Genomic DNA, 25,609 nt, shown 5'->3' on the forward strand with positions numbered 1-25,609 from the left:
TTTTGTTTTGTCAACTTTCAATGTTCAGTATTAAGTGTCAAATATTTTGTAACCAGTAATACACCAGACCTTTTTCTAAATGTTTTTATCTTACATTTCATCACGTATTCATCACACAGTACATTTTCAAGTGACAGCATCTTCCTTCATACGGGGCTGTGTTGACCTTTGATCTGGTTAGTTGCTTTTTCAGCATGTGAAGTGACTCTGGGAGAAGGCACATTATGAAACACATGTTATCTGGTAAGAGCCCCCCACACACATATTCAATGGTTACATCACATAACACAGCAGTCAATGTACATACTGGGGAAAAAACTAGTGTATGATGACGCAATTAGAGAAGTACCACGGAAGATGCATTATGATAGCAAACCATGACAGTTTTCTCCTAAAAAGGCAATTAACCTTGACTACTATCTGATGCCTATACAGATTAAGTAAATCGGTTCAGCATTTCATGAAGCTTAAATCTGCAGAGACCTGATAATACTGATGGCCTGGCCACTCCTTGGTGGCAATGATTAAAAAGGAAAGCCATTGCACATGTTCATGCACGTCTTCTACTGGGAATCACATTAAACCATCTGACCATGGAATCTGAAAACACACACACTCACAAACAACTCATAACTACAGTTATTCACCCTCTCCCCATGATAAAAATGGCATTAATGGTATAATTGTATAAAATATTTTTATCTGAGCATATATTCCACCACCCTCTCGCCAACTCTGCTAGAGTTCTGAGTAAGTGGTCTATGTCTGAGACCTGCGGTTGAACCCTTACAGATAGCTTTATCATTGCCAGCATGCAACAGATGTAGGATTTTAAATTGAGCCAGTTTGATACAGCAGGAAAAGAACCCTGCAGCAACAGAACATGTGAATTATTAGGTAGGATATAACATTTTTGTAGGAGATGATCCATTTTTCAGTAGCACTTGACACGGTCATAATCATGTCCTAATATTTCATAACAGTTGAAATAACTTGTCATAACCTGTTATAATATGGTCATATCACTGTCACGATACATATATGTAGACCTGTTGTGACATATATTGCATTATTATATGGCTGGTTATGACACCTACATAAGAGTGTCAAACCCCACAAAACCTACCACACGAGGGCAAACACTTCATGTCAACACTATGTTTATGTTATAGATTTTTGTATTTATTGACCATGTTATATGAATATTGTTATTGGTGTCAGACATGCACCTACCCCAATGCTCAGTTTCTGATGACTGGGATGAATGCAGGAGCAGATTTCAGGAGCAGGACAAGACACCCTCTTTTTGACTGATGACTGACATTAGGGCAGGTACCTGATAGGCCTATCTGGCTTTATGATGGTCATAATGCTTCTTAACAGTGTCATAAAGTGTATTTTCTTAGTCCAAGTAAAGTGACACAGGGTGGTGAAGTTATTTGAAATATGATACTTGTAAAGAATTCATTACAACATCCACAAAGTAATTAAGAAACAAACTTTTAAACGAAAGAAAAAACACATTTGTGTAGATGTCATAACCACCCACAAAATAACGCAATATACTGTATGTCACAACATGTGTAAATATATGGGTCATGACAGTGTTATGACAATATTATGGCAGGTTTTTACAAGTTATGTCAGTTGTTATGACATATTATGACATGGTTATGATGGCGTTCTAACTTGTTATGACACTGGGTTTCAAATAAAGTGTTACCAATTTTTCATAAGGGAAAATCAAGTCTGAAATTTCAAAGTGGAAATTACAAACTTTAGAAGCCTTTTTACGCCTCAACTACACTACATTGCAGGAAAATTCTCCTGCAGGAAAATTCTCCCTCCACATGGTGATCAAATTAAGATCCTACATCTGTAGGAGGTTCCAGAAAGAAATCACGCTTAGCTAAATACTGTCAGTTGCATACACATTATGTACACTTAATTGGCAAATAACTTGGCAAAGCAGGCTGTCCCATGAAACACTGAGAATAGAATGAAAATAGAGTGCATTCTGGGGGGTTCAAAAGGGTAGGTCCTCCACAGAAGCTGCATTACAGTGGTCTAAAGTGGGACTTTAAAGTTTGTAAATTCCCATACAATAACTACTCATCTCTTCTGCATTCAGTGTATCACAAGACGTGAGGGCCACTGAATACTGTAATACCCTGGTAGACTAAGGTATTTTCACTTCTCATTCAGAGTTTTCATGGTTTTCCCCACAGACATAGTCCCTTTCATCTCGGGAACATACTTTACAATAGCACAAAGAATCCAAGGCAGTTACAAGAATCAAATAATTAGCATCACACCTCATGATATATATCGATGCTGATTGGGGTTATCAGAGGACAAGGTTAGGTTCAGATCTGTTAGGATGTGTTGTGATTATTCTGGGCCGTATTCAAAGAGTCTCAGAGTAGGAGTGCTGACCTAGGGTCAGGTATGTGACTGTCCATGTTTATTATGATCTGAAAGGGAAATCTGATCGCATATCAGCACTCCTACTATGAAACTCTTGAAACTGGTGAGTACAAGCCATTGTGACTAAACAATTGGTGTTTTGAGTGGATGGATTCAGATTCTCAGTGACCCTGTGATGTTGGTCATGATGGATTGTATTGTGTGTCCTCTTCTTGAGGTGGGCCTTGCTTCACTTCTGAAGGTGCAGCAGAATGTTGAGGAACAGTCTCTGATTGGTTGAATATCACTTCCTCCTTTCAGACTCCGTCTGTGCAGAGGAGCGAGAGAGAGAGAGAGTGAAAGAGAGAGAAAAATAAACAGACAGAGAGAGAATACACCCTGGCGTGAATAAGTTTTGATAACTTTGTAAATCTCTTTAGGACAAGGTGACTTTTAGAAATATATTTCCCTGTATTTACCCCCCAAAATGAAATGATATTTAGCTGCAAGGGTGGCTATCATAAAGAAATACAAACGCCATTATGATCTGGACGAGAATGCCAAATTGAGGCAAAGGTAGGTATCTCTGGATTAAGTATTGAATATTAGTTAAAAGTAGTCATTAATAAATTAGGTACATTTCTTTAAATTGACAATTCTGTGAACTGTCTTGTGCAAGTTTTAAATTGACACAATAACTGTTAGCAAAGGTGTCAGCTGGAGATGATGTGCAGGAGCTTGCAGGGATTTGTAGTTTTGAATGATGTCTACTTTGATGCTAATTAGCATTTTTAAATCTGAGAGTAAATAGAGCCTAATATATTGACAAAAGTCACCTTTTTGATAACTAAAAAACAGATGAGTATTTTCATTGTCTTCTCTTTACAGCATCAACCCTTTCCTTTCTAAACAATGTTATCCTGTAGTGTTTTTTTAAAAATATTGCGACATGCCTGGCTTGGCCTCTCTACTTTTGACAGACAGTGGCAACTCAAGAACAATCTGCCCAAATTCCACGTGCTGCCTTTCCTTCAGACTGTAGGCAATATGATAAAAAATTATCCACAACTTGTTTTAAAAAAGAAGGTAAAAATCCTCTGTGTCCAGATCATGCTTTAGTATTCTATTTAGAATTATTGTATTTATTTCTGTATAGACAGGAGTATGTTAATTAGGATATATAATTTTGGCAATTTAATTCAATTTACTTTAGGAAAATCTTAGCTTCCCCTATCCTTATGGACTCGCTGCCTATGCTTGAAACCATAACAGCAAGTAACTTCCATTCACTATTCGAGTGCAGGTTACGGATTAAGTTTGTTTTGTGGCCACTCGAAATAAAAAATAATTCCACTGGCCTTCCAAGTGCCGTAGTGGCCTAATGCACTGCATTGCAGTGCTTGAGGTGTCATTACAGCCCTGGGTTCAATCCCAGAATGTGTCACAGCTGGCAGTGACTGGGAGACCCATGAGGCGGTTAGGAGAGGATTTGGCTGGCTGGGATTTTCTTGTCCCATCACTCTCTAGCGACTCCTTGCGGCGGGCCGGGCACCTGCAAGCTGACTTCGGTTGCCAATTTTACAATGTTTTCTCCGACACATTGGTGCGTCTGGCTACCGGGTTAAGTGTGCAGTGTGTCAAGAAGCAGTGCGGCTTGGCAGGGTTGTGTTTCGGAGCACGAATGGCTCTCGAACTTCAACACTCTCCCAAGTCCATACGTGAGTTGCAGTGATGGGACAAGACTGTAACTACCAATTGGATATCACAAAATTGGGGAGAAAAACAGGTAAAAAGTACAAAATATTAATAATCAAATAATAATTCTATATGTAAAGACCAGATTAAATTAAGAATAGTCTGATGGGTGAGAATATGATCAAGTGCTTGTCAAATTGTGAATGAGAGACTGATGAAGTGTGTGCAGCCTGCGCAAGAAACAGAGCAGAGCTCATGCCTTTCATGCTTTTTTCAAATCATCATTAATTGCATCATTCAGCCTTAAAATTGATAACAACATCAAAACATATAGCCTTACATCTGTATCATAACTAAAGTTAAATAAATAACTCTAAATGAAGCATATAGGAGGACCTTCTTCTTTGTTAACCGCTCAACACAGAATAGCCGCATGTGTGCACTCCTTCAAATCATTTGGAGAAATTATTCTTTCTATTTTATTCAACTATGTTCAATTGAATTCTTTATACTATAAAATAATCTAAAATAATGCCATGGAATTCAAAGCAGATCTTGTCTGCTAAATGAACTGTGTAGCCTACAGCCATATGGCATAGCCAGATCAGGGCGTAACATTTAAAAAGTATATATATTCTAACCTTCATTTAACTGTCAGTTAAGAAGTGGCGGCAGGTAGCCTAGTGGTTAGAGCGTTGGGTCAATCCCGGAGCTAACAAGGTAAATACAGTGCCTTGCGAAAGTATTCGGCCCCATTGAACTTTGCGACCTTTTGCCACATTTCAGGCTTCAAACATAAAGATATAAAACTGTATTTTTTTGTGAAGAATCAACAACAAGTGGGACACAATCACGAAGTGGAACGACATTTATTGGATATTTCAAACTTTTTTAACAAATCAAAAACGGAAAAATTGGGCGTGCAAAATTATTCAGCCCCCTTATTAAGTTAATACTTTGTAGCGCCACCTTTTGCTGCGATTACAGCTGTAAGTCGCTTGGGGTATGTCTCTATCAGTTTTGCACATCGAGAGACTGAAATTTTTCCCCATTCCTCCTTGCAAAACAGCTCGAGCTCAGTGAGGTTGGATGGAGAGCATTTGTGAACAGCAGTTTTCAGTTCTTTCCACAGATTCTCGATTGGATTCAGGTCTGGACTTTGACTTGGCCATTCTAACACCTGGATATGTTTATTTTTTAACCATTCCATTGCAGATTTTGCTTTATGTTTTGGATCATTGTCTTGTTGGAAGACAAATCTCCGTCCCAGTCTCAGGTCTTTTGCAGACTCCATCAGGTTTTCTTCCAGAATGGTCCTGTATTTGGCTCCATCCATCTTCCCATCAATTTTAACCATCTTCCCTGTCCCTGCTGAAGAAAAGCAGGCCCAAACCATGATGCTGGCACCACCATGTTTGACAGTGGGGTTGGTGTGTTCAGCTGTGTTGCTTTTACGCCAAACATAACGTTTTGCATTGTTGCCAAAAAGTTCAATTTTGGTTTCATCTGACCAGAGCACCTTCTTCCACATATTTAGTGTTCTCCCAGGTGGCTTGTGGCAAACTTTAAACAACACTTTTTATGGATATCTTTAAGAAATGGCTTTCTTCTTGCCACTCTTCCATAAAGGCCAGATTTGTGCAATATACGACTGATTGTTGTCCTATGGACAGAGTCTCCCACCTCAGCTGTAGATCTCTGCAGTTCATCCAGAGTGATCATGGGCCTCTTGGCTGCATCTCTGATCAGTCTTCTCCTTGTTTGAGCTGAAAGTTTAGAGGGACGGTCAGGTCTTGGTAGATTTGCAGTGGTCTGATACTCCTTCCATTTCAATATTATCGCTTGCACAGTGCTCCTTGGGATGTTTAAAGCTTGGGAAATCTTTTTGTATCCAAATCCGGCTTTAAACTTCTTCACAACAGTATCTTGGACCTGCCTGGTGTGTTCCTTGTTCTTCATGATGATCTCTGCGCTTTTAACGGACCTCTGAGACTATCACAGTGCAGGTGCATTTATACGGAGACTTGATTACACACAGGTGGATTGTATTTATCATCATTAGTCATTTAGGTCAACATTGGATCATTCAGAGATCCTCACTGAACTTCTGGAGAGAGTTACAGCTGCACTGAAAGTAAAGGGGCTGAATAATTTTGCACGCCCAATTTTTCAGTTTTTGATTTGTTTTGAAAAGTTTGAAATATCCAATAAATGTCGTTCCACTTCATGATTGTGTCCCACTTGTTGTTGATTCTTCACAAAAAAATACAGTTTTATATCTTTATGTTTGAAGCCTGAAATGTGGCAAAAGGTCGCAAAGTTCAAGGGGGCCGAATACTTTCGCAAGGCACTGTATCTGTCGTTATGTCCCTGAACAAGCCAGTTAACCCACTGTCACGACCGTCATAATAACATTCGGACCAAAGCGCAGCGTGATATGGGTTCCACATGTTTATTGAATGAAACGCACAAAAACAATAAAGAACGAACGAAACGTGAAGTAAATTAAGTGCTCACAGGCAACTACACATAAACAACATCCCACAAAACACAGTGGGGAAATGGCTGCCTAAATATGATCCCCAATCAGAGACAACAAAAACAGCTGCCTCTGATTGGGAACCATACCAGGCCAACATAGAATTTAACAACCTAGATTACCCACCCTAGTCACACCCCGACCTAACCAAAATAGAGAATAAAAAGGCTCTCTATGGTCAGGGCGTGACACCCACTGTTCCTAGGCCATCATTGTAAATAATAATTTATTTTTAACTGACTTGCCTAGTTAATCAAAGGTTAAATAAATGAAATAACAAATTCTTATTTACAATGACTGCCTAGGAACAGTGGGTTAACTGCCTTGTTCGGGGGCAGAACGACAGATTTTTACCTTGTCAGCTCGGAGATTCAATCTAGCAACCTTTCGGTTACTGGCCCAACTCTCTAACCACTAGGCTGCCTGCTGATAATAATAACAACTCAGAATATGCTATTCTGTTCTTCTGAAATAGGCTACATTTTCTTCATATCATGTTTCTTTAGACCTGTCTAAAATAAATAATGGATTTACTGTGATGGTGTAGACTATATTTCATGGATATATTAGACTTTTTAAAATGTAGATGTTTCAACAGTCTGCATCAGTGTGTGGAAGCCAGGAGATGCTGAACGTGTTTATGTTAATTAACGATCAATAACCGTGAGAATGACAAATTATTTGCTTGACAATCACATGCTGACAAAATGTCATGAGTTTGGGCACACTCTTTGTTGTATCCCTTACTATCCTTTATGTATAACATCTCCATTCTCCACAGAGCACTAGCAATGCTGAAACCAGCGATGAAACAGAGGTTCTTTTAATTAAGGATCGGCGTCCCATCAACGGGACAGCTGTAAATCTTGCAGAGCCTTTTGTCACCATCGCAGATTTTAGAGAAACAACAAATGTCGGTACATACAGTATAAGGGTCTTATATCAGCTGAAATCTTAAATTATTGGTAATATAACTGAACTATCCCATTTACAGTAGCTATTACTGTGAAAAAATGCCATGCTATTGTTTGAGGAGAGCTCCTAACGACAAAACACTTTTTTTCTCGACGCCTTCATGGCAAACCGATGACGTGGCCGATCTTCATTTGATCGACTGTATCTTTGTCAAATAAGCACCAATCGGGGTCAAACAAAGATAGCTATATAGCCAATGAGCTGGGCTTTACGGGAGTATCTGTCTGTCGCAAAATGTAGGTGCTAACCTTTTGTGACAGCATGCCTTTTCCCTTTGGACAAAAATTTTAAGAATATTCAGATTTATGAAGTTATGAAAACTGGTTGTTTTGCAAATGTTGAACTTATAATATGGCTACTAATACTGGAAAATCTAAATCAAAGTCCAAGTATACAGATTTGATGATATTCTTGCAGAAAAATGTAATACTAATGCAAATGTCTCCTTCACGATTTTCCCAAATGTACCTGGGTGACTTCACACTAAATGCCATGTAGTTCGCTCATACTTCAAGTTATCGGTCTGAAACTTTGCATATACACTGCTGCCATCGTATGGACACCAGAGTGATGGCTAGAACTGGGACTTTTCTCTTGCATTTCAAAGATGGTGGTAGAAAAATAACTATTCTTTTTTTCTTTGTATTTTCTTCTACCAGATCTATTGTGTTATATTCTCCTACATTCAATTCACATTTCCACAAACTTCAAAGCGTTTCCTTTCAAATTGTACCAAGAATATGCATATCCTTGCTTCAGGGCCTGAGCTACAGGCAGTTAGATTTTGGTATGTCATTTTAGGCGAAAATTGAAAAAAAAGGGTCTATCCCTAAGATTAAATGACCCCATAGTCCATAGAGAAAGAGGCCAAAGTTAGGGCAACAGGCAAAGTGCAGGTTGAGTGCAGGTAATAGGCAAGCTGACTGTCAATTCCCCCCATGTAAAGTTGGGGTGGTAGCGTCTTGTATTGGTTCCCTTTACCATTCTGAGAACCACCAGATCTACTATAGCAACTAAAAACAGCTCCATCTGGCCAGCTGCAAAGTTTTATGTTTGTAATTCCTCTGTAGTGACTAGAGACAGCTGTCAGCATAGAGATGGATAGATACAAGGACAGAGAGCTCTATTTTCATGTGATCGATTCCCCCCACTCATACATAAGTCACGGCTGTGAATTTTAAGATTCAGGAATGGATACACCTTGGCCCCTAAGGGTATCTGGTTAAATGTAGCAAACAATGTAAAACAATTGTCCTTTTGTCTTTAGGGCATCGGGCAAATTATACAAATGCCAACCACAGGTTTGATATTTTCAAAGGATGCATAATTCCATATATCTTTCTCAAACACATGCATGCACACACACCATTATATTCCAGGGTGTTTTCATGGCTACTGTACGTGCTCAAACACTCAATTAATGAAAGTGATGATGACCTCAGAATGACCTCAGTTTCTTCCATCACAATTGTACTGTGAGGGTGTTTACACACACACACACACACACACACACACACACACACACACACACACACACACACACACACACACACACACACACACACACATACACACACACACATGCACGCGCACCCATGCACGCACACGCACGCACGCACGCTTGCACGCACACACACACACACACACACACACACACACACACACACACACACACACACACACACACACACACACTGTGTCGCCATAAACCTCTCATCCAAACAGTAGCAACCAGGTCATCCATGACCAACTTCCTCGGAAATGAATGTCAAGGTGGTGAGGCAGTCAGGAAAACACATGCCAGAACATACCAGGGAACTGAAGGGAACAGGAACAATATGGTACTCCCACAAGAGACACACACAGCATAAACACACTGTAGTTACACAATTCCCATGACAGACAGAGAAACACACACTGAATGATTCCTGGAGAAACCCCCCCATCCCAGCTGTAGGGAATCATGCTGGTGACAACCATTAGCCTGAGAGCTACAAAATAGCCAACGAGGTCAATGAGGTCAGTGGACACCTTCTTTGAGATCTATGGAGGGAGAGAGTGAAGGATGACTTCCTAGAGAGAGAGACGAGACTGATACACACACACACACACACACACACACACACACACACACACACACACTCACCATCTTCTTTGCGCAGGAAACACTTCCAGAGGCAGAAGCAGAGACATATGACCAGCAGAGCAGCTACAGTGGTCACAGAGATTAAGATGGTCAGAGCTGTCCCAACTAGAGAGAGAGAGAGGGAGAGCAGACAGACAGACAGAGAAAAATAGAAAAAGTGAGAGATTAAGAGAAACACGGAGAAAGAGACAGTGAGAGGGAGAATAAGATAGAGATTTAGAGACAGAGTGAAAGAGAAAGAGAGTAAGAGAGAGACAGTAAAAGAGAGGGAGAGGGAGAGAGATAAAGAGAGAGATTGAGAGAGATTGAGAGCGAAAGAGAGAGTGAGAGAAAGATAATCATCTAGAAACAATTCTAACTTTTTAAAAGTACATGTTGATTGGTTCAGATTAAGTTTGGATTTCATTATGTACATATCTGATTTGACCATTTGGGCATGAACACTCATTAACCCTACTTAGCAATGACTTCAACAAAAACAGATCTCAAATCTTAAACACTGTGTTTAGGTCAGTCATTCATGTTTATCCATCACTCAAGGATCAGTATTCTTGGCTTTGTCCTGGTTTGGTCTGGCTACTTAAAGAAAAATGTTAGCTCTGAGCCAAGATAACATAGCACTGTCTCCTCCCAAAATGTGTGTGCGTGTGTATATGTCTGTGTGTGCGTGCACATTCGTGTTTGTCTCACTCACTCTTGGTGTTCATAGACACAGCGATGGGTGACTCCAGACCCTTATGGTGGACCAGGCATTTGACGGACACGTCCTTCAGCAGCCCTGATTGGACAGTGAGGGTGCTGATGACCAGGGTGGTCCCATCCCCCTGCTGGAGCTGTGATGTCACAGGGGGACCCATAGTGCGGTTGTCCCTCTCCGCGTTCCACACTATCTCCACCGGGGGCCGTGACACGGCTGTACAGTTGGCCTCGATCACCCCTGGAGATGTGTTTTTGTAGCTCACCTGGGGTTTAGGCAGTACTGGGGAAGACACAGAGATAATCAAAGATCAATGTTGGGTTTAGTGAATCAGTGTGTTTTCAGGTGGGTTCACTTAACTATGACTTGGTCCTGCTTAGTGACTCCCAAGTGGTGCAGCAGTCTAAGGCACTGCATCTCAGTGCTAGAGGCGTCACTACAGACCCTGGTTTGATTCCAGGCTGTATCACAACCGGCTGTGATTGGGAGTCCCATAGGGCGGCGCTTAGCGTCCGGGTTAGGGTTTGGACCAGAGTAGGCATTCATTGTATATAAGAATTTGTTCTTAACTGACTTGCCAATTTAAATAAAGGTAAAAAAATTGATGACCTGGATCACAAGAGAAAATTGACTTATTTGGACAGAGAATGGATGTCACAGATAAAATCAATATGTGAAAAAACTAACAACTGTAGGAATCTTGTGACTATGTGCATACTGTACTTGAGATCCATACGCAACAAATCATCTCTGTTTTCAATTGTCTGTTCTCAGAGCTGTGGTAGGAATGTTTTTCATTGGAATTTAGAACGTTTGTGTTGGCGAGAACTGATCTGGCTGGCCACAGATATTTGGCCCTGATAGCACAGCTGCAGTAGAGTGTCTTAACAGGCGTTTCAACTGAACCACATGAACCACCAATCTGGAGTAGATCTGTGGTAGAGGTGGAGCAACCCCAGGAGGAATTCAGACAACAGAACATTGCACTGTGATATGTACCAAGACTGCTATCTACTGCAATAGCACTGTGATATGTACCAATACTGCTATCTACTAACATAGCACTGTGATATGTACCAATACTGCTTTCTACTAACATAGCACTGTGATATGTACCAAGACTGCTATCTACTGACATAGCACTGTGATATGTACCAAGACTGCTATCTACTGACATAGCACTGTGATATGTACCAAGACTGCTATCTACTAACATAGCACTGTGATATGTACCAATACTGCTTTCTACTAACATAGCACTGTGATATGTACCAAGATTGCTATCTACTAACATAGCACTGTGATATGTACCAAGATTGCTATCTACTAACATAGCACTGTGATATGTACCAAGACTGCTATCTACTGACATAGCACTGTGATATGTACCAAGACTGATATCTACTGCAATAGCACTGTGATATGTACCAAGATTGCTATCTACTAACATAGCACTGTGATATGTACCAATACTGCTATCTACTGACATAGCACTGTGATATGTACCAAGACTGATATCTACTGCAATAGCACTGTGACATGTACCAAGACTGCTATTTACTAACACAGCACTGTGATATGTACCAAGAGTGCTATCTACTGGCATGTGATATATACCAAGACTGCTATCTACTAACATAGCACTGTGATATGTACCAATACTGCTATCTACTGACATAGCACTGTGATATATACCCAGAGTGCTATCTACTAACATAGCACTGTGCAATGTACCAAGAGTGCTATCTACTGGCATGTGATATATACCAAGACTGCTATCTACTAACATAGCACTGTGATATGTACCAATACTGCTATCTACTGACATAGCACTGTGATATGTACCAAGACTGCTATCTACTGGCATGTGATATATACCAAGACTGCTATCTACTAACATAGCACTGTGATATGTACCAAGACTGCTATCTACTGACATAGCACTGTGATATGTACCAAGACTGCTATCTACTAACACAGCACTGTGATATGTACCAATACTGCTATCTACTAACATAGCACTGTGATATGTACCAAGGCTGCTATCTACTAACATAGCACTGTGATATGTACCAAGACGGCTATCTACTGACATAGCACTGTGATATATACCAAGACTGCTATCTACTAACATAGCACTGTGATATGTACCAAGAGTGCTATCTACTGACATAGCACTGTGATATATACCAAGACTGCTATCTTCTAACATAGCACTGTGATATGTACCAAGACTGCTATCTACTGACATAGCACTGTGATATATACCAAGACTGCTATCTACTGCAATAGCACTGTGATATGTACCAAGACTGCTATCTACTGACATAGCACTGTGATGTGTACCAATACTGCTATCTACTGACATAGCACTGTGATATGTACCAAGACTGCTATCTACTGACATAGCACTGTGATATATACCAAGACTGCTATTTACTGCAATAGCACTGTGATATGTACCAAGACTGCTATCTACTGACATAGCACTGTGATGTGTACCAATACTGCTATCTACTGACATAGCACTGTGATGTCATACAGTACAGAGAAAGAAATCAAGTCTCTTTCCCTCCTTGTTAGTCTTATTCCTTATATTTTAATCTGTCTTCCTCCTCCTCCCAGACTTCAAACAAGAAACAGAATAACATTCTAAAACAGGCAGACTAAGAAAAAGAGAAGGGAGAGTAGTATGATAACAAGGTCAGAATACCAGTGAAGAGGGGGAAAGGGAGAAAGGGGGAGAGAGAGAGAGATAAACACGTCCATCAAAAAAAGAGGCTAAAATCTTTGCTTGCTTTATTGACTTTAAACATAGCATTTGATTCTATTTGGCACGAACGGCTATTCTTCAAAATTCTCCAAAGTGGACTTGGTTGTTAATTGCTTCATAAAATGTATGCACACAGAAAACAAGTGTGCAATAAAAATCAAAAACCAAAGAACATCACTATTTTCGCAACGTCGAGGTGTGAGACAAGGCTGCAGTTTGAGTGCAAACCTTTTCATCATTTATATAATGAATTAGCAGACATGTTGGACCATTCTGTAGCCCAAAGTACCTGCTATATGCTGATGATTTGGTTCTTCAACAGAACCTTAACATTCTAGAACAATATTGCCATAATTGGGCCCTGGCAGTAAATAAAAAACAACTAAAATTATGAAATTTCCAGAAAAAAAGCCAGATGTCAGAAACACAAAAATATATTCACCTTGAACCACACCATAATTGAACACTCACAATTACACCTACCTTGGTCTGACCATATCTCCATCTGGAAACTTTAATATGGCAGTGAATGCACTCAAAGAAAAGCCCTCAGAGCAATGTATGCAATAATAATGAAATTATTCAAAATCAACTACCCAATTAAAATGAAATGATTCCAAATCAACTACCCAATTAGAATGTGGACCAAAATATTTGACAGTGTAATCCTACCAATAGCTCTTTGTGGGAGTGAGGTTTGGGGGCCACTGAATAAACTGGACTTTAAAATGTGGGACAAACATCCAATTCAAACCCTACATGCAGAATTATGCTGGATAATTCATGTAGGGCAGAATTGGGCCGTTTTCCAGTGGCAATGAAAGTACAAAAAATATGATTCACATTTTGGCTACACCTAAACCCAAGAGCTGAGCACAGAAACGAGCCCTCTTAGTCAGCTGGTGTTGGACTTCACCAACCAAGCTGACACCAGCACTGCTTCAAAAGAAAGAATTCAAATAAACTAAATCATGAACCAATCTAAGGACTCATATTTACAACATTGGAACATTTTTACATAATCCCAAAGCTGACTAAATTGCTATCTGTGTCACACCCTGATCTGTTTCACCTGTCTTGTGATTGTCTCCACCCCCTCCAGGTGTCGCTTATTATCCCTGGTGTATTTATCCCTGTTTCCTGTGTCTCTGTGCCAGTTTATCTTGTATGTTCAAGTCATCCAGCAGTTTTCCCGTACTCCTGCTTCTATTCTCTTTTGTTAGTTCTCCCGGTTTTTGACCCTTGCCTGTTTTCTGGACTCTGTACCGGCCTGCCTGACCCTTCTGCCTGCCCTGACCTCGAGCCTGCCTGACCATTCTGCCTGCCCTGACCTCGAGCCTGCCTGACCATTCTGCCTGCCCTGACCTCGAGCCTGCCTGACCATTCTGCCTGCCCTGACCTCGAGCCTGGCTGCCACTCTGTACCTCCTGGACTCTGAACTGGTTTTGACCTTTTGCCTGTCCACGACCATTCTCTTGCCTTCCCCTTTTGGATTGTTTAATAAATATCAAGACTCAAACATCTGCCTCCCATGTCTGCATATGGGTCTTGCCTTGTGCCCTTATAATCTGGCTCTGAACAGAGAATATGAATTGGCTGATTATCTCTACTCTGTTAAAGATATGAAGCAGAGACAGATCCTTACCAAGTACAGGCTGAGTGACCACCGATAGAAACCAGCAGACGTAAAAAGACATGGCTTCCCAAAGAAGAGCGTGCATGTGGTCTCTCCACGACAAGGGAGGTAGAAACAGATGCACTTTCTCCTTTACTCTGATAAATATTCCTCACCATCAGATTCATTGTTCACAGAGATTACTACATTTATTCCAAATGCTAATTTATTAATCTCAGAGGAAAAACAAAAGATACTCATGGGTGAATGAGTAACGGCTGCTCTTCCAGCCAAATATGTATTTGCCTCCCATAGCCTGAGAGACACTGAATAATATCTGCATAGTAATCAGTAACTTCATTGTTTTAGTATTATTGTTATTACTATTATTATTATTGTTGTGATTACTTTTCCAAATAGTAGTGGTACGGGCAGTAGGGGTGATGGTAATGATAGCAGTTTAATCATTGGTGGAAAAAGTACCCAATTGTCATACTTGGTGACAGGTAGCCTAGTGGTTAGAGCATTTGGTTACTGGATCAAACCTGTTGTTCTGCCCCTGAGCAAGGCGTGGATGTCGATTATGGCAGCCCCACGCACCTCTCTGATTTAGAGGGGTTGGGTTAAATGCAGAAGACACATTTCAGTTGAATGCATTCAGTTATACAACTGACTAGGTATCCCCCTTTCCCTACTTGAGTAAAAGTAAAGATACCTTAATAGAAAATTACTCAAGTAAAAGTGAAAGTCTCACAGTAAAAGTCTAAAAGTATTTTGTTAGAAATATACTTAAATATCAAAAGTAAATGTAATAGCTAAAATATACTTAAGAATTGAAAGTAAAAGTATAAATCATTTAAAATTAGAATGCCATTTGGCACTAAACAGAGAGTACACAGTGGCAGAATAACTGACCACTGTGACTGACCCAAACTTTGACTACTGTATGTACAGACTCAGTGAGCATAGACTTGCTATTGAGAGAGGCCGCCGTAGGCATACCTGGCTCTCAAGAGAAGACAGGCTATGTGCACACTGCTCACAAAATGAAGTGGAAACTGAGCTGTACTTCCTAACTTCCTGTCAAATGTATTACCATATTAGAGACACATACTTCCCTCAGATTAACACATCCCCAAAGAATAAAAAAAAAAAACTAACAATTTTGATAAACTCCCATATCTACTGTATGAAATTCCACAGTGTGCCATCACAGCAGCAAGATTTGTGACCTGTTGCCACAAGAAAAGGGCAACCAGTGAAGAACAAACACCATTGTAAATACAACCCATATTTATGCTTATTTATTTTCCCTTTTTTACATCATAACAACACTGTATTTTAGACATGATATGACATTTGAAATGTCTTTATTATTTTGGAACTTCTGTGAGTGTAATGTTTACTGTTCATTTTATTCTTTATTTCACTTTTGTTGATTATTTAGTTCACTTGCTTTGGTGATGTTAACATATGTTTCCCATGCCAATAAAGCCCTAGAATTGAAATTGAATTGAAATAATTAAATTGAGAGATATGGCACAGGCTTTTCTGTTTGAATCGCTGGGAGTTCAATTTGAGACAAATGCCTTGCTGTTTGACTGGGCTGACAGGGGAAAGACAGAGAGAGGGAGAGCAAGAAAGAGAGAAAGGGGAAATGGGAGAGAGAGGGGGGGTTGATGAGACAGTAGGGAGCACTGTCTGCCTGAAACAGTAATACAGTCATGACTTTGGGTGTCACACTTTACTCCCCCCTCTCTCCCTTTAATAGATCCATTCTTCAGTGCTAATGTAAACTCTCTGTCAGTGTTACCTCAGTGAGACACAGCCATAGAAATAAGAATGAATAGAAAGGGCGTCTCCATTCAAGTCAATGATGGCATAATGGGTGGACTGGCAGCCATTTTGAGTGTACCCATGCCAGGAAGTATAATCAGGAAGTGTACCCTTCAATCTTTGCTATGATTTGTTGAGTCAATTCAACTGACATTACGAAAAATACATTCCATTGCATGAGCCACATCAGTTAGCATAATTTTAATGAACATTCTACATTACCATGGCAATCCAGCATCAGTTTATAGAACATTTCAAAATAACATGGAAATTATTGCATCACAATACCAGGCCTGTCTGTACCAGTGTACCAGTCAATTGCCAGGGTTAGAGCTTCCAAGTCCGTTCTATTCATTCTTATTTCTATGGAAACACCACCAGCCTGGGTTTGTGTTCCACTTAATCACACAAACACCACTTACTACAACTTCAAACAGCCAGAAAACTAATGATGAACAAACACTGATTTGGAACTAGTGTGTGTGTGTGTGTGTGTGTGTGTGTGTGTGTGTGTGTGTGTGTGTGTGTGTGTGTGTGTGTGTGTGTGTGTGTGTGTGTGTGTGTGTGTGTGTGTGTGTGTGTGTGTACCTGTACTTCTTCCCTGAAGAGCCCTTACCAGCAACAGATGGACCTAATTTTCAGCCACAAACATGTCAAGAACAGCTCAGTATTTGATACACTCCTTTCCACCTCAATCCCTTTGGAGCTGCCTTCAGGTCCCAGCTTACATCAAACACATCTATCTGTTCAGGGAGAACCTTTGGGCTACAGAATACTGTAGCAGCAGTAGTCATCAAATAGAAGTAGCAGCAGTAGTCATCAAATAGAAGTAGTGGCATGTTGTTAAACTGCCTCTTTCACTGTTACTTCTACAGTTTCCATCATTTAAGACTGTCAACGCTGTCAGTGGACACAGAGGTCAGAGCACGCACTCGTGCACACACACACATTTGTCAAATAATCTCCCTCCTTTCCTTAGGTGAAACTATGCAGAAGCAACCGCCAAAAAAAACTCCCAGTGCTCTAACCTAATATTTGACAACATATCGACCACCATCAGCCAATCACAACAGCAGTATTATTTCTCACTTTAGGGTCTGCACTGTATATTACTATAACAGAGGAGTGATAACTCTTCTCTATGAAGTGAAAGAGAGCATTCACCAGTCTGGTTTGTTCAGCACAGTCAGGTCTGTATCATGTTAACTATCATGCTGGGGATTCAAACATCATGCACTACCCATCACTCGACAGTAAACCCATTCAACACAGTGTAAAGCGCAAGCACCTGAAGGTGGGTATGCTGGCAATATATTTAATCATCATTACTATAAGTTACTATCATTACTATAAGTTACTATCATTACTGTAGACGCTATTAGACAGTGAGGAGGATGTTTAGCTTAACCCTGGCAACAACAGTGAAGAAGGTGTATGTAGAGTAACCTTTCCTACCAAAGACAGTGAGGCAGACGGTAGCACTCTTGGTTCGCTCTGGGTAGGTGTGGTACTCGCAGGTGTAGCAGCCCTCATCCTGGATGCTGACTGGTCTGATGGACAGCTGGCTGTGGGAGAGGGAGGGGGTCAGCCAGGCCCTCTCCTGGTAGGGCGGCTCGATCATGGGGTCGCTGCGCTTGGCATAGGAGGCTACTCCGCTGGAGTCCCCCTGCTCTGCTGTGTGTCTCCACAGCACCTGCTGTACCTTCTCTGGCAGGCCATAGGAGCAAGACAGGACTGCCGCCTTACCACTCACCGCTGTCTTGTTACCCTCCGCAGTCACACGGGCTGGAGGAGAGGAAAACAACATGTTCACACAAACAGATAGACACACACACACGTAATATGCTATCTGTGTATCTACCATTCTGTCTGCAACAGCAGTTTCTGATTAGCAGTATGAGCCTCCCCTCCTCAGCCCTCCTCTCCTCACAGTCTGTGACCGCACAGGACCTGTCAGAAATACATGGGTCTGCTCCCACGGCTTCTATGCTACATATGGGAACATATGACAACAGCACATGGGGATGGGAGTCATGACATCTCTCTACATCCATCAGAGTACATCCCTAAAGTATAGAGGTTTATCAAAAGAGGAGTGAATACCTGATTCAGAGGATTTGGGTTAAATGCAGAAGACACATTTCAGTTAAATGCATTCGGTTGTGCAACTGACTAGGTATCTCCTTTCCTGAATCAGTCTCCAGACAGGTTGCAAGGAACCACGGAGTCCACTGAGAACAAAGAAAGGCACCAAACAAAGGACGGGCAGAAAATGGAGTATAAATTGAGTTCAGAATCAACAACAGGCTCATTTGAAATGTTATGTGAGTGCCCATGCTGCTGACCAGAAACACCCTATGTCCAGCCCTTTCTTTCTAATCATCTCTCTCTCTTCCTGTTGTTTGTCCCCGTAACGCCTCCAGCCACTGTATCTGAATACAGAAAACCTCTGCCCCCTTCCTCCATCCCCCTGTTGAGGTATTAACTCCTCTAAGATCAAAGATTGGCAAGGAGGGAGTGAAGGAGGGCAGGAAAGAGAGAAGTACAAAACAATGATTGGGACATACTCAGCTGTGACACTCAGACTACAATCACAGAGTAACACAGCAATGACAAAGAGGAAATCTGAACATTCTCCTCTATTCACATGTGACGGTGAGGCAGGTGCGTCCCTCCTGCGATCCTGAGGGGTAAAGGTCAAAGATGCAGGTGTAGCAGCCCTCGTCTCTGAAGCCCACCCTGCGGATGGTGATGGCTGAGGTGTCCTTGGGGGAGGGTGCCAGCTCTACATGCTGCTGGCCGCTCACGCTGTCCTTCTGGCTGGGCTCGTAGGTCAACAGAGTCTTGTTCTGGACATCCAGCCAGCGCACCTGTTTCAGGCTGTCCCCACGCCCCTTAGACACCATGCAGGACAGAGTGAAGGGGAGCTCCACTGGGGCCTCCATGCGCTCAGGGGCCGTTACCTTGCCTGGGACACGGATAGGGGAGGGGACAACAGGGATCAGAGATCAGTCAAACAAATCATGCACTTGTTGTTTGACTGATCTGCCCATTACTTATTCCACATTTTGATGTGTTACAGCCTGGATGTAATACAGTGCCTTGCGAAAGTATTCAGCCCCCTTGAACTTTGCGACCTTTTGCCACATTTCAGGCTTCAAACATAAAGATATAAAACTGTATTTTTTTGTGAAGAATCAACAACAAGTGGGACACAATCATGAAGTGGAACGACATTTATTGGATATTTCAAACTTTTTTAACAAATCAAAAACTGAAAAATTGGGTGTGCAAAATTATTCAGCCCCTTTACTTTCAGTGCAGCAAACTCTCTCCAGAAGTTCAGTGAGGATCTCTGAATGATCCAATGTTGCCCTAAATGACTAATGATGATAAATACAATCCACCTGTGTGTAATCAAGTCTCCGTATAAATGCACCTGCACTGTGATAGTCTCAGAGGTCCATTAAAAGCGCAGAGAGCATCATGAAGAACAAGGAACACACCAGGCAGGTCCGAGATACTGTTGTGAAGAAGTTTAAAGCCGGATTTGGATACAAAAAGATTTCCCAAGCTTTAAACATCCCAAGGAGCACTGTGCAAGCGATAATATTTAAATGGAAGGAGTATCAGACCACTGCAAATCTACCAAGACCTGGCCGTCCCTCTAAACTTTCAGCTCATACAAGGAGAAGACTGATCAGAGATGCAGCCAAGAGGCCCATGATCACTCTGGATGAACTGCAGAGATCTACAGCTGAGGTGGGAGACTCTGTCCATAGGACAACAATCAGTCGTATATTGCACAAATCTGGCCTTTATGGAAGAGTGGCAAGAAGAAAGCCATTTCTTAAAGATATCCATAAAAAGTGTCGTTTAAAGTTTGCCACAAGCCACCTGGGAGACACACCAAACATGTGGAAGAAGGTGCTCTGGTCAGATGAAACCAAAATTGAACTTTTTGGCAACAATGCAAAACGTTATGTTTGGCGTAAAAGCAACACAGCTCATCACTCTGAACACACCATCCCCACTGTCAAACATGGTGGTGGCAGCATCATGGTTTGGGCCTGCTTTTCTTCAGCAGGGACAGGGAAGATGGTTAAAATTGATGGGAAGATGGATGGAGCCAAATACAGGACCATTCTGGAAGAAAACCTGATGGAGTCTGCAAAAGACCTGAGACTGGGACGGAGATTTGTCTTCCAACAAGACAATGATCCAAAACATAAAGCAAAATCTACAATGGAATGGTTCAAAAATAAACATATCCAGGTGTTAGAATGGCATAGTCAAAGTCCAGACCTGAATCCAATCGAGAATATGTGGAAAGAACTGAAAACTGCTGTTCACAAATGCTCTCCATCCAACCTCACTGAGCTCGAGCTGTTTTGCAAGGAGGAATGGGAAAAAATGTCAGTCTCTCGATGTGCAAAACTGATAGAGACATACCCCAAGCAACTTACAGCTGTAATCGCAGCAAAGGGTGGCGCTACAAAGTATTAACTTAAGGGGGCTGAATAATTTTGCACGCCCAATTTTTCAGTTTTTGATTTGTTAAAAAAGTTCCAATAAATGTCGTTCCACTTCATGATTGTGTCCCACTTGTTGTTGATTCTTCACAAAAAAATACAGTTTTATATCTTTATGTTTGAAGCCTGAAATGTGGCAAAAGGTCGCAAAGTTCAAGGGGGCCGAATACTTTTGCAAGGCACTGTATGTCAATAAGTATGGAACCTATTTGTTTTGGAAAGCCTGAATAAGTTCAGGAGTGAAAGTCTCACAAAAAGTTGCATGGACTCACTCTGTGAGTAATAATAGTGTTTAACATGATTTGTGAATGACTACCTCATCTCTTTACCCCACACATACATACATTAAGGTCCCTCAGTCGAGAAATGAATTTCAAACACAGATTCAACCACAAAGACCAGAGAGGTTTTCCAATGCCTCACAAAGAAGGGCAGCTATTGGTAGATGGTTAAAAAAAACAGACATTGAATATCCTTTTGAACATGGTGAATTTATCAATTACACTTTGGATGGTGTGTCAATACACCCAGTCATTACAAATATACAGGCGTCCTTCCTAACTCAGTTGCCCGGAGGGGAAGAAAACCGCACAGGGATTTCACCATGAGGCTTATGGCTGTGATAGGAGAAAACAGAGAATGGATCAACAACATTGTAGTAACTCCACAATACTAATCTTATTGACAGAACGAAAAACGGAAGCCTGTACAGAATTCAAATATTCCAAAACATGCATCCTGTTTGCAACACGGCACTAAATTAATATTGAAAGAAATGTGGCAAAGCAATTCACTTTTTGTTCTGAACAGAAAGTGTTATGTTTCAGACAAATCCAATACATTACTGAGTTCCACTCTCCATATTTTCTTGTCATATGCAAGGACTAGGAAGTTTTGCACAGGGATTTTCCTAGAGCAAAACTTGGTTCAGTCTGCTTTCCACTGTTTCAGCCACACCCGTTACTGACAGGTCGAGCACACAGCAAAGCAATCTCCATAGACAAACATTGGCAGTAGATTGGCCTTACTGAAGAGCTCAATGACTTTCAACGTGGCACCATCATAGGATGCCAAATTCCAACAAGTCAGATTGTCAAATTTCTGCCCTGCTAGAGCTGCCCCAGTCAACCATAAGTGCTGTTATTGTCAAATGGAAATGTCTAGGTGCAAAAACGGCTCAGCCGCGAAGTGGTAGGCCACACAAGCTCACAGAACAGGACCGCAGAGTGCTGAAGCGCACAGCCCGTAAAAATTGTCTGTCCTGGTTGCAACATTCACTACTGAGTTCCAAACTGCCTCTGAAAGCAAAGTCAGCACAAGAACTGTTCATCGGGAGCTTCATGAAATGGGTTTCTATTTCCAAGTAGCCGCACACAAGCCTAAGATCACCACGAGCAATGTCAAGCGTCGGCTGGAATGGTGTAAAGCTCACCTCCATTGGACTGTGGAGCAGTGGAAATGCGTTCTCTGGAGTGACAAATCACACTTCACAATCTGGCATTCCGAGGGACGACTTTGGGTTTGGGGGATGCCAGGAGAACGCTGCCTGCCTGAATCCATAGTGCCAACTGTAAAGTTTGGTGGGGGAGGAATAATGGTCTGGGGCTGTTTTTTATGGTTCGGGCTAGGCCCCTTAGTTGCAGTGAAGGTAAATCTTAACGGTACAGTATACAAAGACATTCTAGACAATTCTGTGCTTCCAACTTCGTGGCAACAGTTTGGGGAAGGCCCTTTCCTGTTTCAGCATGACAATGCCCCCATGCACACAGAAAAGTCCATACAGAAATGGATTGTCGAGATTAGTGTGGAAGAACTTGCCTGGCCTGCACAGAGGCCTGACCTCAATCCCATTGAACACCTTTGGGATGAATTGGCACGCCAACTGCAAGCCAGGCCTAATCGCCCAACATCAGTGCCTAACCTCACTAATGCTCTTGTGGCTGAATGGAAGCAAGTCCCTGCACCAATGTTCCAACATCTAGTGGAAAGCCTTCCTAAAAGAGTGGAGGCTGTTATAGCAGCAAAGGTTAGACCAACTCCATCCATATCATTGCCCATGACTTTGGAATGAGGTGTTCGATGAGCAAATGTCCACATACTTTCGGTCATGTAGTGTACTTATCTAAATGTGATATTTCTGTATTTAAATTTCAATAAATTTGCGAAAATGACTAAAAACATGTTTCCGTCTTGTCATTATGGGGTATTGTGTGTAGATGGGTGAGCCATTTATTTTATTTGAATACATTCAGGCAGTAACAAAGCAAAATGTGGAATAAGACAAAGGAAATATAAATCCTTTCTGAAGACACTGTAAATGTGTAACACTGTACACAACATATTGTTTGGTGGAAACATGCATAACCACAATAATGTGGTGAACTTACTAATAGAAATAAAAATGTGTCAATCTGTCTAGTGCTATGTCCACTCACCCTGCAGTCTGACCACCATCAGTAAGGACACAAGCAGCTGCAGGCATCGCACCAGGGAGGACTCACACATCATAGTCTGCATTGGGCAGAGTAGACATTCATGGACGGGGGTCAAAGTTCAAAGCTTTCCAGGACCAGGGTAGGCCCCCACGGACTAAAATCATTTTAAATAACCATGTTTCTGTACAATCATCTGAAAGGATGTTACCTTACAGATCTGAACACTGTTTGAGTGGTTTAAACAAGCCTCATCTTACATCTGCTCTTGACACACGTCTCCTATGAAAGATAAGGAGAACACACAGAGGGTGAAACAAACACACACATCCACGAATCTGGCTTAATCCAGTGTGGAAATCTGCCTCTGAACTGTTAACATGGGATCAGTTACTTAACCTTAGAAATGTGAAGGCAAAATGAAGGGCTTCATTCTACCATCAATGGACTGGCCATTACACACAGGCCAGCTGCCTTTCTCTGGCAGAATGAGTCTCCACTTGCTCCATTGAGGATAAATGATCACTTCTGACCCAGCACAGCCCGTAATTAGGCCTAACACACGTAAAAGAAAAACCTTGATTCCACAGTGAAAATAAAGGCTGTTTTGAGTCATACCCAGAAGGCTGTGTTTCAATTTCTTGAATAAGATTAAGCCACCTGACAATCTTTAAAATAATTACTGTAAAAAAAAAAACCTGCTAGCTCATGAACACAATCCCATTTTGCTTTGTCAATTTGACCAGAGCAAAAGGGAGCACGGAATCATCTCACATCTCTCTGAAAACTATTTTCTTTAGCTACAAATAGGCTATATATTGTTGCTACTACATTGATGTTGTCACAACATTAAAGGAACTCATTAGCCGACCAACATTTAAGTGGACCATATTAGTGATACAATATACCTGTTACCCCAGCCAAATACAGCTAGTATAAGCTATGGAACAAATAACAATGAAGGATCAACATTTAAACAAAGATTTCACTGGTGTATGATGCAGAATATAAAAATCCAAAGTAGAATCCAAATAATTAGAGCGACTTTGGGCACTACAAGCCACTTTCTATCCTGAAACGTTATCTTAAAATATAATTAAAAGCTTACCTCTGTTGTAGCTTGCGGGCGTTACTTTGGCAGCTAGTCCCGATCACTGTACTCTCATGGTCCGTGTATTTACATCTATTTCATAGACTGTCTATTACGGTTGTAAAGAGCAGCTCCAGATGAAACACCGCCCATCTGTGAGTCTACAAATCAGGACCAAATAGTGTGCATAAGAAAGGATGTTGGGCAACAACTGAAATATGTGTATTTTCTCAATGTATGAACGTCATGGTTCCAACACTAGTCATGCTTTGGGGCGAATTAATTGCATGTTCTTTTTATCGCACTTGTGTACAGTGGGGACAAAAAGGCGCACCTATCGCTTCAACAGCGTGAGGTGTAAGAGTGCTGCCATCTAGTGGTTTACATTTAAAGTACATTGGGAGTGTACGACCATTTCTATCACTACAGAGACGCAGAGACACACTGAAGTGAAACTAAGCAGGCGTTGCAGTTCAGATCATTTGTTTATAGAAACCAGACTTTAATTCAATTGAGAGTAAGTACATTTGGGCTTTTTAAAAACGTTTTCTGGGGGATAGATTTTTTTTTTAAATGGGCAGAGATAAAATAGTTCCGTTTTATAGCTACCCTCATGCTATTTTACACATTTTGCCATGAGCCTAAGATAAATATTGCTAGATTAGAGCAAATGTCCTACTATTCTACATATTTTGCCATGGGACTGGTTTATAACATGTACAGTGCTATCTGGAGGAGGGGTGACCTCGGGGGGATACTGTACAATTTACAACTTACGTTGTATACCGAGATATCATTTTGTCAAGAAAAGATGGTCAAAACAATGTACATTTACTGGATCTTTACCTCTTTCTCCATTGAAATCAAACCACA

The 25,609-nt window shown here is 41.2% G+C and overlaps 1 protein-coding gene across 4 annotated transcripts; it reads right to left on the bottom strand.

Moving 5' to 3' along the window:
- LOC139403870 (OX-2 membrane glycoprotein-like) lies at positions 1-24,896 on the bottom strand. 4 transcript variants are annotated; one of them, XM_071147053.1, is made up of 8 exons: positions 24,755-24,896; positions 23,863-23,928; positions 23,650-23,725; positions 19,330-19,650; positions 18,138-18,467; positions 10,456-10,740; positions 9,762-9,866; positions 1-2,734 (listed from the first exon to the last, which is right to left on the bottom strand). In XM_071147053.1, exons 3-8 carry the CDS (start codon positions 23,720-23,722, stop codon positions 2,724-2,726), a joined length of 1,125 nt encoding a protein of 374 aa, XP_071003154.1. In that variant the 5' UTR covers positions 23,723-23,725; positions 23,863-23,928; positions 24,755-24,896; the 3' UTR covers positions 1-2,723. The 4 variants fall into 4 exon arrangements, with proteins under 4 accessions (XP_071003154.1, XP_071003161.1, XP_071003179.1 ...); XM_071147060.1 differs by having other exon boundaries at positions 71-2,734; positions 23,858-23,928; positions 24,755-24,835; XM_071147078.1 differs by lacking the exon at positions 9,762-9,866 and having other exon boundaries at positions 71-2,734; positions 23,858-23,928; positions 24,755-24,834.
- Between the last annotated feature and the right edge of the window lie 713 nt (positions 24,897-25,609).

The sequence above is a fragment of the Oncorhynchus clarkii genome, chromosome 3 (genome assembly GCF_045791955.1).
Source record: "Oncorhynchus clarkii lewisi isolate Uvic-CL-2024 chromosome 3, UVic_Ocla_1.0, whole genome shotgun sequence".
Classification (NCBI taxonomy): domain Eukaryota; kingdom Metazoa; phylum Chordata; class Actinopteri; order Salmoniformes; family Salmonidae; genus Oncorhynchus; species Oncorhynchus clarkii.

Bases quoted from the DNA above. Each gene is read 5' to 3' on its own strand.
- LOC139403870 (XM_071147053.1), bottom strand. From the start codon at position 23,722: ATGATGTGTGAGTCCTCCCTGGTGCGATGCCTGCAGCTGCTTGTGTCC. The intron at 19,651-23,649 runs GTGAGTGGACAT...TCCGTGTCCCAG, and splicing joins GATGGTGGTCAGACTGCAGG to GCAAGGTAACGGCCCCTGAG. The intron at 9,867-10,455 runs GTGAGTGAGACA...CTCTCTCTCTAG, and splicing joins TGTGTCTATGAACACCAAGA to TTGGGACAGCTCTGACCATC.